General features: G+C 60.5%; 1 protein-coding gene across 1 annotated transcript in view; it reads left to right on the top strand.

Annotated features, from left to right (window-relative positions):
* KCNQ1 (potassium voltage-gated channel subfamily Q member 1) overlaps positions 1-14,908 on the top strand; it is a 336,495-nt gene that overhangs the window by 49,761 nt on the left and 271,826 nt on the right. Inside the window, exons 8-11 of the mRNA XM_017886015.1 lie at positions 9,558-9,668; positions 11,079-11,174; positions 13,446-13,568; positions 14,591-14,732. Coding sequence (XP_017741504.1) covers positions 9,558-9,668; positions 11,079-11,174; positions 13,446-13,568; positions 14,591-14,732 — 472 coding nt within the window. The remainder of the gene's footprint in view (positions 1-9,557; positions 9,669-11,078; positions 11,175-13,445; positions 13,569-14,590; positions 14,733-14,908) is intronic.

Genomic DNA, 14,908 nt, shown 5'->3' with positions numbered 1-14,908 from the left:
TCCTTGAGGGAGTCAGGCTTGCACGTGGGAGAGGGAGATGTTCCGATGAGGATGCAGCTGCAGGAATCAGGGCGCGCCCTCCGAGCTGCAGGCTCCCCGAGTCCCGTGTCACTGGCCTGTGGGCCCAGCAGCAGTTTCTCATGGCTCGGAGGACGTTGGTCGAGGCATTTTTAGGGGCAGGCCCAGCTTGCCAGTGTCCCTCTGGGAGCTGGTGGTTGCCTTCAAATCCTCCAGTGAAAGCTGGCGTTTATATACACATGGAGCTTGAGAGTTGCTTCTAGGGGGAACACGTGGGTACCCTGAGGGGAGCAGCTGGCTGGAGGTCAGAGTGCAGGGAGGGAGTGACTCCATCCCATCTCCCCCCACAGCTGCAGGGCTGGGTGGGCCGTCCAGAGGCCACCAAGGCCCAGGGTGGCACCATCACACCTTGGGGAGTGGCCGTCGGTGGGTGCCAGGAAGCCCAAATGCCGAGGTGACGGGGTACCCCCTGCTCTGCCGCCACAAGGCTGCCCCCACGTCTGCCCTTGCCTACTGACCTCCGGACTCACTCAGCCCGATAACAGGCCAGATGGGATCGTGGTAGCAACAGGGGCTGGGGCCTGCGGAGGAGGCCATCGAAGCCCGCACAGGGTGGGAGCCAAGGCCTGCAGGCCGCACAGGGGCTGGAGGTGGGGCGGGCGGGGCATCCGTAGGCAACACATGCTGGTGATGCCAGGACCCAGTCTGTCTGCCCTGAGTTCTCCTTCCAGAAAGGACCAGCCTTGCTGGCTCTTGGGCCTCCCGACCACCATCAGAGCCTATCTGGGCGGGACGAGAAGCGTCCCGGTGGCTCCCCAGGCAGGCACATGTCCCTGCGATTGCTGTGCCTCTTCCCTCCCCCACCGCTTCCCCCGTGAGGCCAGACACTCGGCAGTGGCTCCTGACATAGGCAGAGTCAGCAGGTTTTCTGGAAGCTTCCAAAGTGCTGCACTGCTCAGGGATGGCAGGGACATGCTGACACAACTCCTGGGCTGGGGCAGGCCCCGGTTTCGGCCTCTTCCCGCCTTCCTGGGGGCCTGTGTCCCCAAAGGCCCCAGTGTGGCAGGCCTGGGCAGGTTTGGGCAGAAGGACCCAGCCCCCGGCGGGAGCCTGACGGCAGTGAGTGTGGTTGGGTAGGGCCTGCTCGGGGAATGGACTGCCCAAAGCCAGGAGAGTTCCCAGGAGGCTGGTGGCAAGGTGGGCAGTGAGGAGTGGTGGTGTGGCAGAAGCCAGTGGATACTGGCCCTGGAACGGCTGATAAGCAGTGCCCAGCCTTCGGTGCTGTCCTGCCTGCCTTCCCCGCCGCCCACTGGAGCTATGGGCAGCAGACGCTACTCCCCAGCCCCCCAGCCCGCGGCAGAGCGGCGCTCCCACTCCCACACCTGTGCAAACATCCGCTCGCTGGCCGGGAACACGGCCCCTTTGTGCCCGGCTTGGCATCAGTGCCCCGGCCCGCACTGTCAGCTGCAGCCTGAGCCTCGGCCATCGCGCGCCCTGGCCTGGCCATTGTTCCCGCCGGGCCCTGCGCCCCTGGTCGCCCTGGGCCCCCCGCCGCCTGGGGCTCTGGGGCAAACAGCTCCCATTCAGCTGCCCTGCAGCTGTCTGGGGGGAGCGGCCCCTGAGCCCTGAGTTATGGGCTGTGTTCCTGGCGTTTCTCGGACAAACAGAACTTGAGAAACGCAAGAAGGGGCAGCCCAGATGGGGGCTTTTAAGCCAGTTTTGCCAATTTGCAACTGCGCCCTGAGCAGTTGTTTTCTTTCAGCTCCTTTGTCCTGCTTCCCTCACTCCACTGGGGAGTGAAGCACGCCCCCCCGGCCAGGCAGCCAGGCCTGCTCCATGTCCGTCCGTCTGTCCGTCTGGGCTGCCACCGGCCCTTACTGGGTGGGAGGTGGCTTCCTGGAGGCCAGGCCATTCTGATCATCATGCTGCATCTGCCCCAGGCCTTGCCTGGACTCTGTGGACTCCTCACCCCTCAGACACACCCTGAGAGGGTGCTGGAGCTGCCACAACAAAGTCCTCGAACTGCTGGGCCCAGAGCAACAGAAACGCACGAGCTCTAGAGGCCAGAGCCTGAAGCGAGGTGTGCACAGGGCCGGCCCCTCCAAAGGCTCAGGGAGAACTTTCCCGTGCAGCCGCCTCATTCCTCTGTGTCAGGCCCTGTCTCTCAGGAGGACGCTGTTGGCTTTCGAGTCCACCCGAGCGATCCAGGAGGAGCTCATCTCGATTGAATCTTCAAAGCCTATTTCCAAATATCACATTCTGTGGGGACGGGTGAATGTGAATTAGGGGGATGCGGTCCAGCCTAGGACAGTGGGTGTGGCCCAGGTGGGCTTCCTGGGAAGGTCCCTCCCCTTGCCAGCCACCAGTTTCCACAGCTGTCCAGTGAAGGTGCCAGCTCAGTGGCTGAGTGTCCCCTCCTGTCCCCTTCCCCAGGGTGGCGATACCCAACTTGGATGTGAGAACTCCCGGACCCCTAAGCGTGGCGCCTGCCCTGGCTGCCGAGGCGTTTGGGGAGAATTTAAGACTTTTCTTTGCCCTTGGAACAAAATGCGTTTGTTTGTGTTGAAGTTTGAGTGGAGGGAGAAGCAGTTTTTGCAAACACGGGCTCCTCTGTTCAGCGCCTGGGGTCTCTAAAACAGGAGGCTGCCGGGCTCTGTTTACCCCTCTGCATCTAAATTTAGAATTGACAGTAAAAAAACTGGAACCCCATTCCTACATTTCAGCTGCCTTTTGAAGTAGAACCTCACTGCCTGCCATTCACTCTCTCCTCACCTGGAGGCTCCAAAAACTCCCACCTCCTTGGCAGTGCTGCACCCTGGCGGGGCAAGGCCAGAAGGGGCTAGGGGCTGGTGCAGGGGTGTGCGTGAGGGCAGGGCCTCCCAGGCAGTCACAGGCAAGCCCTGTTGGCACTGCCCAGCGGGAGGGGTGGTGTCCGGAATTGCTGGGGAAGCCAAGGCACTGTAGGCTGAGGCGCAGCAAGACCCGGCCCCCAACTGAGCACCTGGGTCAGGGTTCTTCCTCCTCCTGGAGTTCCGTGCAAAGGGGAATGAGTTCAGCTGCCCTACTGAGTGGGCCTGGGGACAGAGGCAGAGTACGCACCTGCTGCGTGCCTCAGTTTCTCCATCTGCACATGGGAGACAGAAATCCATCTCCCAGGGCCAGTGCGGGGCCTGCGGCGAGGGCTGCTGAGGACTGTAATCCCAGAGGCTGTGACCGATCCCTTTGCTGCGGTGACTTCTGGACCGAAAAGGCCTCCTGGTGAGGCTGGGTCTCCATTTGTGGACTCACTGTTGAGGCATGTGGCTTGCGGTCCTACTCTGTGCCAGGCACTGGCAGGGGTTTGGGCAGCCCTGTCTTGCTCTCTCTATCACGGTCAGGAGCAAGAAGCATGGTGTGAGCTGGTGCTGGCCTGTGGTGGTTCACAGGTGGCCATGGGACACGCCACCAGGGTGTCCCTGCAAGACGGTCTCCGCACGGGAGCAAGGAGGCCTCCCTGAGGTGACGTCTGAGCTGAGACCTCAACACACAGTCACCGTCACCTGGGCCACCTTCGGGCAGGGTGCTGAGCCTGACTGTACCTCGGGGAAGACGCGGCCTGGGGCCTGGGTGCCATGGGGGTGTTGACGGTTTCACCACCAGCCCGTGTGTGGGGCTCCGGCCTTCATGAGTGAAGAGAGGACCCCATGTGATGGGGGAGGCCTGGCCCTCGTGAATTTGTGTTCGTTTATTTACTTTCTCCTGCTGAAAGGAAGCAGGTTTATTTTGGGGTGTGTGTTTGCTTTTGCTTTTACCCTGAGAGTTTGCGAGCCTGCTGGCTTGTTCCCCCACCCCCACGTGGCGGCGTCAGCCCCTTTATGGCTCTTCCTGAAAGCCAGGCCAGAGTCTCCAGGGCGGCCCCACGGGGGCTGGGCGAATCTTCGGAATGTGCTGGGCGTCCCCTCGGAATGTGAGTGCCTGGCCTGTTAGAGCCCCAGGACTGCTGGCCCCACCCTTCTCTGCTCCAGAGGCAGTCCTGCCTCCCACCCAGGGGCCTCCCTCTGTCCATGGCTCCCCCTTCCCCAGGCCACCCCCCAGGCCCCTCTTCTCCAACTGTGTTGGCCCTGCCCTCCGTAGTATCAGCCAGGTCAGGGGCCCTGTCCTGCACTGTCCTGAGGAGTGCATGTCTCTGAGCCCTGCATGGGGGGAGCCCACCAGCTAGCAGAGGCTCTAGACAGGCTCTAGACTGGGTCTCTAAGTCTGCAAGGGGCACCAGAGCACTTTACAAATTCCAGGAGTGAGTGACAGGCTGACCACGTGCCAAACCCTGACCCAGCAGCAGCCCGTGAGAAGTGTGTTGTGGTCATTCACCTTCCCAAGAGGAGGAAATTGAGGCACAGAACAGGCTGGGGCTTTGCCTGAGGCCAGATGGACAGGGTGAGAACTGCCCCCCACACTCAGCGCTGTGGTGCCAGCCCAGCCTTGCCAGCACGGCAACCACGGGACTGCCAGGCAAGGCGAGGGTGCCAGGTGGGGCCCGAGACCCTCACAGGGCATTGTCCCACATCCCTTGGAACCCTTGAGACAGGCATCGTGCCACGAGAGGGGACACCTGCCTGGACCTCTGTGTGCTCAGCCTACTGGGGCACCGAGACTGAGGGCGCAGCTCTGGGAGATCCTGCATGGGCTTCCTGCTAGGCCCTGGAGAGGGCACCAGGCCTGGGAGGGCATCCTTGGCCCAGAGCCTCCATGAAGAGCCAGGGGCCTCCTCATGGCTGGGGCCCCGGCACAGCGACCTGGGAATGGCTGTGGTCGCATGGGATGTCCTGGAGCCCCTGCCACCCTCCCTGGAGCTGTGGGGCTAAGCTTGGGTGCTGCACTCTCCTGACTCCATCCTCGGGTGCCTCCTCACGGGCAGGCTGCGCCCTCGATGCTGGGCCAGGTCTAGGCCTACAAGGCTGAAGCAGCCTCAGTCCATCTCTGCCTTCGGGGACCACAGCGGGAGCGTGGGTCCTGCAGGCCTTGGTCCAGCTGTCTGCCTGGACACTTTCTAATGGGAAGCCCTCAACACAGTGACTGCCCAGCCTCAGTTTCCTCCTCCGTAGATGATCTTGACCTGAGGGTGCCAGCTGGGGTGTGACACCTCTGGGCTACCCCTGCTCCCGCTCTTGACCACCCCTCCCTCTAGACAGATGACCACCACCTCTCCAGCCAAGGCCACCCCTTCCTTCTGGGCAAATGACTACCACGTCTCCAGCCGGGGCCAGTGAGCTCTGAGAGCCAGGGCTTCGCGTGTGGCTGGAGCTCAGGTTTCTGGGCTGGCCTCAGTCATCCCCTTGCGGCTAGCCTTGAGGAGGCTGCTTCCGAAAGGAGGGAATAGAATCCCAGTGCTCCTCAGGGCGGAAAATGGGGAACTAGAAGGCTCCCCATGCCTCCCACCCCTTCACACGGGAGTGAAGGCACAGGCCAGCAGGAGGGTGGGGAACGTGCTGACCAGTGGGGTGTGGGTTCCCTGCTCGCCCCACAGTTCCTGCCATGGGTGTGACTTTGTGTGCCTCGTGTGACTGGCGCCCTGGCGAGGAACTGTCGCCCAGGAGACAGACGTGTGGATCTGCATTCCAGGTGGCGGGCCATCAGGGACTAATCCCCAGCATAGTGACCATAAAACAGCCCGTTCCTGAGCTGCTCGTGTCTGAATGTAGGAAAACACACAGGTCTGCAGGGAGGGGCCTTTTCCTCGTCAACTTGAGGAGGAGGGTCGGGCCGGGTCTGGGCAGACGGGCAGACAGGGCGAAGGTGGGGTCCTGGAACTACATCTGGCTGTATGTGTGCTCTCCACGGTGGGCAGACACCCAGGGGCACTTCTGGGGCTGGCCTTTCTCTCCCGCTGGGGCACCCCTGGCTTCTACAGACTGCCCAGCCAGCCAGCCAGCAGGCGCCCACGTGCACCCAGCTCAGCCCCAGGAGGTGACGCCCCACCCTCAGCAGGTCTCGTCTGTTTGGGGCAGGTTTGGGAGGCGGTCTGGGGTGTCCTTACCTGAGCAGGTGGCCACCTCACCTGCTCGCCTGACCCCAGCTCCACTCTGGCTTCCAGGCCAGCCCTACTCCATTCCACCTTCATCATGGAGTTTCTGTATTTGATTTTAAGTAAATCAAAATATAGTATTTTCATTTAAAAGTAATGATTCTAAATATTTTTTAATAATTTAATGTTATTATTAAAATGACGTTTAATACACCAGCCCGTGCCATTTGTTCTGATGCCTGAGTTTGCCGGCGCCCCTTACACTTGGCACCCAAGGCACGAGCACCTTGCTGGCGTCCCCAGCCGCCTGCTGCCTGGCCCCCCTACAGGCCAGTTCCTGCCTCTCAGCCTATCTTGGGTTTGTCCCCGGCCTCCTCGGGAGGCAACCGTGCCCAGGCCTCTTGGTCTCAGGGCCCCTTGGCGCCCCTGACAGAGAAGCCTCGTTCGTGGGCATTGTGCCATCAATATTTAATACAGTGGAGACATGTAAAACAATTCCATATTAATTTATTAAAATAATAGACCCATTACATTTTCATAAATAATGTTATGAAAATTTCTATATTTTCCAAAACAAATATTATTGAAAGAAAATATGCATTTTGCAAATCTCCAGAAAGCCTGGCTCCCCAGAGGACGGGGATCCCCACGCCTGCCCCGGGCCTGTCTGTCAAGAGCAGTGTCCCACTGCTCATGCTTGGGTGGGAGCAAGAGCACCCGTTAGTGCCCCCCAGCCATAGCGAGGGCTGCCGTCCCTGAGCCCGGCCCCAGCAGATCATCAGTGCACATTTGCCTGGGGAACTCAGACTCAGCCCTGTCCTGGACACAGTACCTGCTTCTCATACCTGGCCCCACCTTGGGCACTGCTCTGCCACACCCCACCACCCCGCTTTCTTCGGCCTAATCTTGTCCTTCGGGACCCAGTGCTAGGAGGATGTCCAGGTGGGGTGGGACTTGGGCCTGTGCTGGGCTGTTTCTCAAGTCTCGGGCTGCACCTCAAGTCTCGGGCTGCACATGCCAGCCAGGCGGACGGTGCTGAGAGGGCCTCTTCTGCAGAGCAGAGGCAGAGCCAGGAGTGGAGGGGTGAGCACTGCCTCAGGGCGTCAGCAGGGGCTGTGCAGGCCCAGGCACAGGTTTGAGGGATGAATAGGAGGAATCAGCATGTTCATACTGAAGGAGTGAGTGTCCCCCCAAGAAATCTGGATTAGACAGACTCTGGAGCCCTCTTGTTACCTGTCCAGGCTGCAGGGGCCCTCTGAGCTTAAGGCCAGGATAGGCCAGGGTCCCCGCTCTGCCCAGGCCCTTCTAGGCCCGTTAATGGGCCACCCGTGTGTGCTTTCTTGGACTTGCTGCAGACTTGGTAAATAGTGGATGTGCTGGGCCCCTAGGCTCTGAGCCTCTGGGCTGAGAGCTCACCAGGTGGGAGTTGCTCCCCAGGGCAGGACTGGCACAGGGTCTCCGATGCCCCGCCCAATTTGCAGCCCTGTGTCTGCCTCTGCAACTCCCCACCCCAGTGCACATGGGCCCCCTGGGGAAGTTAGCGGCAGCCCAGCCTGTGCATGTGGGTGCAGGCCCTCTGGGGAGGACACCCTGCAGACAAGGGCCTTGGGCTTCCCCAGGGCCCCCCTCTCTGCCAGTCACTGTCAGCCTCACCCATGGCCTGGCTGCACCCTGCAGGGACGTGGCTGCACTCTGTGCCTGCGCTGCATGTTCAAGGTGTCTGCACCTCAGTGTGCCCTGAGAGTGTCAGGCTCGGACATGGGGACCAGCTCCCTTTTTACATGACCTTGTCACGTGTGTGACGCATGTGTGTGTACCGACTGGGTCATTGTATGTTTCATTGTGTATGTGTGCGCACACACATGTGCATGTGTGGAGCGTCCCATCTCTGCATGAGGCATGTTTGTGGGTGTGTGCCCACGCACACAGAGCCGGGTGGCCCACAGAAAGGGCCTGGCAGTAAACAGCTTCCTGTGCACATTGTGTGTATGGTGGGGGCATGGGTGCATGTGGGTGTCTCTTAAGAACAGCGGCACTGCAGGGAGAGCTCCGTGTGCAGTTGCAGGAGATAACCTGCGAGCAGCCTCTGCAGCAGCATCCTGACCATAAGCGAACGTGCGGTCAGAGCATTAGTGGAGCAGGGGCCTGGGTGACGGCCAGGGCTCAGCAGAGGCCTGTCCTGCCCCGCGGCCTGACGGCGGTGGCTGGCATTTGTCAGTGTTCGTTAATGTGCTCATCAGCACATCCTGGTTTCCCATAATGTGGCCCCTTCTGCTGCCTGAGCCTCCAAGCCTCCTGCTCTGGCAGTTCTGGGCAGTCACATGAGCCGTGGGCACCTGCTTCTCCACGTGTGCGCCTGTGCACGCCTGCCCAGCGGTGGTCACGGGGATTCTCCCCACCCTTCCTCCTCCTCAGTGGCTGGTGGAAACCATGGGGAGGCCCGGGGACCCTGGTCTCGTGGGGGTTCAGGTGGGCCGGGAATTGTTCTTGCCCTTCCATCAGAGTGTGTTAAACAGGCCTCAGGCCTTCCTGCCATCAGCACTGGGCCCATAGGGCCGAGAATCCAATGGGGGTCTCCATGTGGTTCCCAGCTAGGGCATTCCTGGGCCTGCAAGCAGTGGCTGTTACTTGGCCTTGACCAGAAGCCCCACGCGGGTAAATGCTGGGCTAATAGCTGAGTGTGGTGCCCACAGCAGGGCTGCAAAGACCTCCCGCAGCCACAGCCTTGGTCTGGGCCACCATGCCAGCTGTCCAGGTGACCCTGGGCATGAGCCTGTGTGTCTACAGGGTGAGCTGTGCCTCAGGGCCACTCTGGGTCTCCTTATTGGGCTCAGCGCCAGCTCCTGAAGAACCCAGCAGGCAGCCCGCACAGGGTGGGCTCCTAAGTCCTGCAGGATGACATTTCCAGGCTCAGGCTGGAAGCCCCAGGAAGCAAACCTCAGATGCCAGCAGGAGGCATGGGTGTGGGGAGGTCTCCTATTGTCCCACCACACGTCCTGGACGGATGGCTCCCCCACCAAGAAGAAGGCTTGAGCTGCATCTTGTACTCTCAGAAAAGAGGAAAATAAAACATCTGGTGCCCTGGAGTGTCGTCAGGAAGCAGCGCGTCATCCCAGCCCCTGCTCTTTGTCGACGACCGGCCTCAGTGGGAGCTACCGGTCTCCTGGGGGCCGGCACACAGCAACGTCGGTGGTCCAGGGGCCCAGCCTCCTGGGGACAGGCAGGCAGATGAGGCAGCAGGTGCGGGGTGAACTCTCAGGCCCACGTTCCCAGCCAGCAGGCCCGGCTCTTTGTGGGTGCTGGGCTCCTTGCATGTGCTGGTGGGACATGCCTTGTGTGTGACGCCGAGAGCCTGGGAGACACGCGCCGTCCCGCTGCTCTGTTCCTGGTGCTTTCGCCGAGTCACACGGGGTCGTCCTGGTGGTCAGGGTCTCTTATGGGCCTCTCCGCTCATCAGAGTGGTAGGTTTGGGTTAGGCAGGTGGCCCTCCCAAGGCTCCAGTCCCATCCATGGCTGACCACTGTCCCTCTTCCTGCAGGTCACAGTCACCACCATTGGCTATGGGGACAAGGTGCCCCAGACGTGGGTCGGGAAGACCATTGCCTCCTGCTTCTCTGTCTTTGCCATCTCCTTCTTTGCGCTCCCAGCGGTAGGTGCTCCGTGGTGTGTTTTCCCCAGCTCCTCGGACAACTGGGGCCCTGGGGTGGCTGCACGCCCCTCCCTCTGAGCAGACCCACTTATATTCAGAACCAAGAGGGTGCTTCCCTTCTAGAAGGTGCTATACCCCAGAGCTCCACTTGCCCTCCCTGGGGCCCTGGATGCAGACTTCCTGTTTGCAGTCCCCATTGGGGTCCTTGCAGGCAGTGTGGGAGGTAGCCTAGAGTGGCTGTGCATGGACACAGTGTGGGACAGGCCTGCTTACTCAGCCCTGGGGGGTGGGCAATGCTGCTACCACGCCCCATGGAGGCAGAATCTTGCGCCTGGATAGGGCGCTTCCATGCTGTGGCTGGCCGGGGAGGGGGTTTGTTCCATGGCCTTTCCAGAAACCACAGATTGTTAGGTGATGTGTCTAGTTCGCAATGCCCATATGTGGGTGTATGTGTGTTATGTGTGTATGTGCATATGTGTTTGTGCTGTGTGTGTATAATTTTATGTTACTTGTATACTATGGATATGTGTATATGTATCACATGGGTGTGTATTGTACCGTATATGTGCGTGCATACTGTGTATACGCATTGTATGTGCATATGTTGTATTTAGTATGTGTGGTGTGTTGTGTGCACATGTATGCGTTATACATGTATATCAGTATGTTTGCATATGTGTATTTATGTATCTGGTGTCACAGGTATATATACTATACATCTATGTGCTGTATATGTGTGTGTGCACATGACATGTAGACAGACGTGTTAGTGTGTTTGTTAGTGTGTGTTAGTGTTTTAGTGTTAGTGTGCATTAGTGTGTTAGTGTTTGTGTGTGTTTGTGTTAGTGTGTTAGTGTTAGTGTGTGTGTGTTAGTGTGTGTTTGTGTTAGTGCGTGTGTTAGTGTGTGTTAGTGTGCATATCTATTGTGTGTGCGTGTGCATCACATATGCATATGGACCATGTGATCCCCTCTGTAGACCAGGAGTTCTCTAGCTTGTGGGTGGGTCCTTTGCATCCCATCAGCCGTCCTTGGGCAGGGCGGCAGCAGCGGTGACTGAGAAGGGCTGACTTCTCACTTGCGACCCCCATCCCAGTGGTATGACCCCTTCCTGGGTGCATACAGATGGGCCAGCCCACCTGGCCCCCAGAATGGTCCCTGGGAGTGGGTTAGAGAGGCTCTAGCCACACCCCATGGGACTGGGCCCCTTGCTGGATAAGCCCTGTGGTATAAGTTCTGCCCCCCATGCTGGCCCAGGACAGGCAGGCTGGGCCCGAGGTGGGACTTGGGGGACTTCCAGCACCGACCATGCCTGGCCTTCCCACAACTGTGTCTGGCAACCATGTCCTGAGGCCGCACCCAGCTGGCAGTGGCCTGTGTGGACGGGACCCTCCTGTCCATTCCTTCCCAGGGGATTCTCGGCTCAGGGTTTGCCCTGAAGGTGCAGCAGAAGCAGAGGCAGAAGCACTTCAACCGGCAGATCCCGGCGGCAGCATCACTCATTCAGGTGCGGTACCTGCAAGGCCCTAGTCACTGACATTTTGGTCACTGACATTTTGGTCACTGTTAGTGTTGCTTCCAGCCCTCATGGCCACCTGTCGGAACCACCATTGGCCCCTGTGTCCACCTGGCTGGCCTGTGGGGCATACCCTGCTTGTGGAAGCCTTGGCTTCTGTGGTGATGAGGTGAGCATGGGGCGCTGGAGCCTGTCTTCCTGCAAAGCCACTCCCATCAAGGGCCATGCCCTGTGGGCTGGAGAGGAGGCACGGCCGTGGCCATGCCAGGAGTGGACGTGGTTGGCTCTGAGGCTCCCCTGCGCTCCCATGCTCCCCCCCACCGCACAACAACCTGAGGGCTGAGTCTGGGAGTGGGGTGGCCAGGTGATTGTCCCCAAGGGAGGTAGGACCCAGCTGTGCAGTTGGTGCCTTCTGGAGGGCCTGGCATCCCTCAGGGCTCGGGAGGCCCTGGTGCCTGGAGGTGAGGGCTGGCGATGGACGGCATGCGCCTCCCTCTGGGCTCACAAGGCCAGTGGGCTGGGAAAGGCAGAGCCCTGGAGCATCATGGGCAGGAAGGTTCTGGGGGTGGGTGGAAGGCAGGCAGTACCAAGCTCTGGGACGCTGAGCTCTGGCTCTGTCACTCCAGGCTCTCCAGGACCCACCGGAGAATGGGACTGCCCTGTTAACATAAGCAAGGACTTAGCACAGAAGCCACTTGAGAACTGCGTCCCTGTGGGTCTCTCTTGTTGGTCACCGCAGGGCCAGGGCTGCCCTGAGGAACAGCTGCTGAGGGGCCCAGAGGGTGGTCATTGCTAGGTTGAATGACAAGTGCCCACTAGGGATAGGGCCTCTGCCCGGTGCAGTGGCTGGGAGCAGTGTCAGCTCCTCTGGGTGCACTGGGCCTGATGTCCCCAGGAAGGCCCAGGGCCTGGGCAGCCCCTGCTGGCTGGGGTCCCCCCTGCAGGCCTCCTGAGCTTGCTGCCCCAGGCAAGGCCCAGGCTATCAGGGGCCAGTCGCAGTCCTGCCGGGCTCCTGGCTCAGCTATGGGGGGGCTGTGAGCTCCCACCCTTGGCCTGGTTTTATGACTTCACAGTTTCTCCTTCCCAGGAGACCGTAAATCAGGCCCGTAAACCCACCTTGGTCCCAGCGTGAGCATGCTGGCCGCCCACGCCCAGCAGGGGTCCACATTGGATTCCTGGTCCCACTCCCTAGGAACCACAGGTCCTGTGAAACGGGGCTCCCTCGGAAGCTGCACACACTGTGCAGGGAGGACTGGAGTGGGGGCCCCAGGTGACAGGCCTGCACAGGAGCAGGGCAGGGGTTGTGGGGTTTGCCAGGGTTGGGGGACCACATGGACCTGTATGTGTGATGCTCGGGCCTTGGAAGACTGGGCTTGTGCCCTTGCCTGCCTGTCCCTGGGTGCTGGGTGGGAGTGAGGGCTGCAGGTGCCCCTCGCCAGCTGCTGTGTCTATCTGGGACTATCACCCAGGAGCCCACCAGTGTGGGGGCACATTCTCCACTCGGCCTTTTCTCAGGCTCATGTGGCCAGTGATGACAAGGCCACTAGGACGTGTTCTCATACAGGCCCTGGGAGCCCCTCCTGCCCACCTGGATGCTGCACGACTTCCCTCTGCCAAGTCCCCTACCGACAGTGTCTCCTCCTCCCACCCTTCCCATGTGGTGCTGCCATGGGGTCTCTCTGAAATGCTGGCTTCAGAGCTGCACTCATGTGCCATCAGAGGCCCCCCCAACTGCAAGGTGGCACTTACAGGCCTCTGGGAGAGACCTCACCTCCTGTCAGCCCAAGGGACCCTTCCTCTCCCTGCCCCCTGTTCAGCACCTGCAGGTCCCGGACGACCTCTCTTTCTCAGCCCTTCCTCACTGTGTGGCCGCTGGTTGCCTATGTCTGCATTGTTCTCCTATGCACGCTGTGCACCCTGGCACCCAGGGACGATGTGCGACCTGCCCACCTTTGCGAGTCTTGCCTTTGGCTCAAGGCTGGCTCGGGGCCGGTAAAGACCTTTGTGGTGTCCCAGCTGTGGGTAACAGTTGGCCCGGGTGGCGGTGAGCTGCCTGGCACAGCAAGGGACCAAGCCAGGCTGCCTGGGCAGAGGGTCTGGGAGCCGGGACCACGTCAAGCCTGTGACTCTGAGGTCCCAGACCCTGCCACCCAGAGGGGAGGGAGTCTGGCCTGGGGAACAGGGAGGGGGAGCTGTAGCTTCCATAAGGGCCCCCACTGGGTGGCTCAGCAGGTGACAGCCTCTCCCCCTGACCGACCTCAGACCGCATGGAGGTGCTATGCTGCCGAGAACCCCGACTCCTCCACCTGGAAGATCTATGTCCGGAAGCCCTCCCGGAGCCACACTCTGCTGTCACCCAGCCCCAAACCCAAGAAGTCTGTGGTGGTGAGTAGCCCACCTGCCACCAGGGCAGGGCCTTCTTGCTAGCAGGTGGGTGGGGGGGGCATGGGGGCCACAGCACAAGGCTGGGATCTCACCATGCATTTGCCCTGGTGCGGCCTACGTCAGGGTGTCAGCATTGTTCGGGACACTGGGCTATACACCCGATGCTAGGTTCCTGCTATCCCAATGTCCCCTGACTTGGGGTATGTAGGATCGGTCATTCCAGGGTCAGGGCATGAGAGTTCCAGAGATAGAGCTCTGGGAGCAGGACATGCTCGAAAGAAGGCTCTTCAGAGGGCCTTGGGGTTGGGCTTTCCACGTGGGGCGCAGTGGGTGGTGAGCAGTGGGCAGGGGCCACGTGAGGTGGGCAGTGGGAGGGGAGCAGCAGGGGAGGGAGGTGATGCAAGGGTGTAGCGAAGGGGTCTGGAGGTCACAGGGCAGTGGAGTTTGGCAGGTGCCAGGCAGAAGTCTTGTGACGTGGCTGGGGTCATAGGAGGGGTTGGGGCTGATGCTGGCATGGTTCCACTTCCTGGCCTGTGCCCACACCCTCTGTGGAGAGACCTGGCCTTCTCAGTTTCCAGCTGCCAGTGGAGCCTCCGTGCCGACTGTTCCCTGTGCTGGAATGTTCCCCAGATTTCCACACAGCCTGCTCCCTGACTTCAGGCGCCCTCTTCATGCCCTGCTGGCCCCTAGCCTGTTCCCTCCATATGCCTTCACCCTTACTGGTCACAGCTCCCATTACCACTTCCACTGGTACCATCTTGTGTGTCTGTCTGCTTCCTGCTGTCCTGTTAGCGAGGCCATGAGCTCACAGGGCAGCACCAGGGCCAAGCCCCCCATGTGACCCCCAGCAGCCCTGCCCTGTCTCTGTGTGAGGACTCTGGAGCTGGCCCCAGGCCTCAGGTCCCTGTCTGGGTGTATGTGGTGGGGGCTGGGCTCAGGGTAGCTGCACAGGCACTTTGGGGCCAGCGTAGGGCCTGACAGACGATGTCCAGGAACCGCTAATCTATTGTCTGTTTTTTTAGGTAAAGAAAAAAAAGTTCAAGCTGGACAAAGACAATGGGGTGAGTCCCGGAGAGAAGATGCTCACAGTCCCCCATATCACGTGCGACCCCCGAGAAGAGCGGAGGCTGGACCACTTCTCTCTTGACGGCTATGACAGTTCTGGTGAGAACCCCTCAAGCAGGTGTGGGCCACAGGGCCGGGAAGGTCACTGCCTTTTTTGGGAGACCGAGCAAGCCAATGAGTTTCTCCCTTGGGCTAGGGTCTCTGATAACGAGGTATGATCCCCCAACCCTGGCAAACCCCACAACCCCTGCCCTGCTCCTGTGCAGGCCTGTCAC

The sequence above is a fragment of the Rhinopithecus bieti genome, unplaced genomic scaffold, assembly GCF_001698545.2.
Source record: "Rhinopithecus bieti isolate Rb0 unplaced genomic scaffold, ASM169854v2 scaffold_1014, whole genome shotgun sequence".
NCBI classification, from domain to species: Eukaryota; Metazoa; Chordata; class Mammalia; order Primates; family Cercopithecidae; genus Rhinopithecus; species Rhinopithecus bieti.
This window is presented reverse-complemented; position numbering and strand designations above follow the sequence as displayed.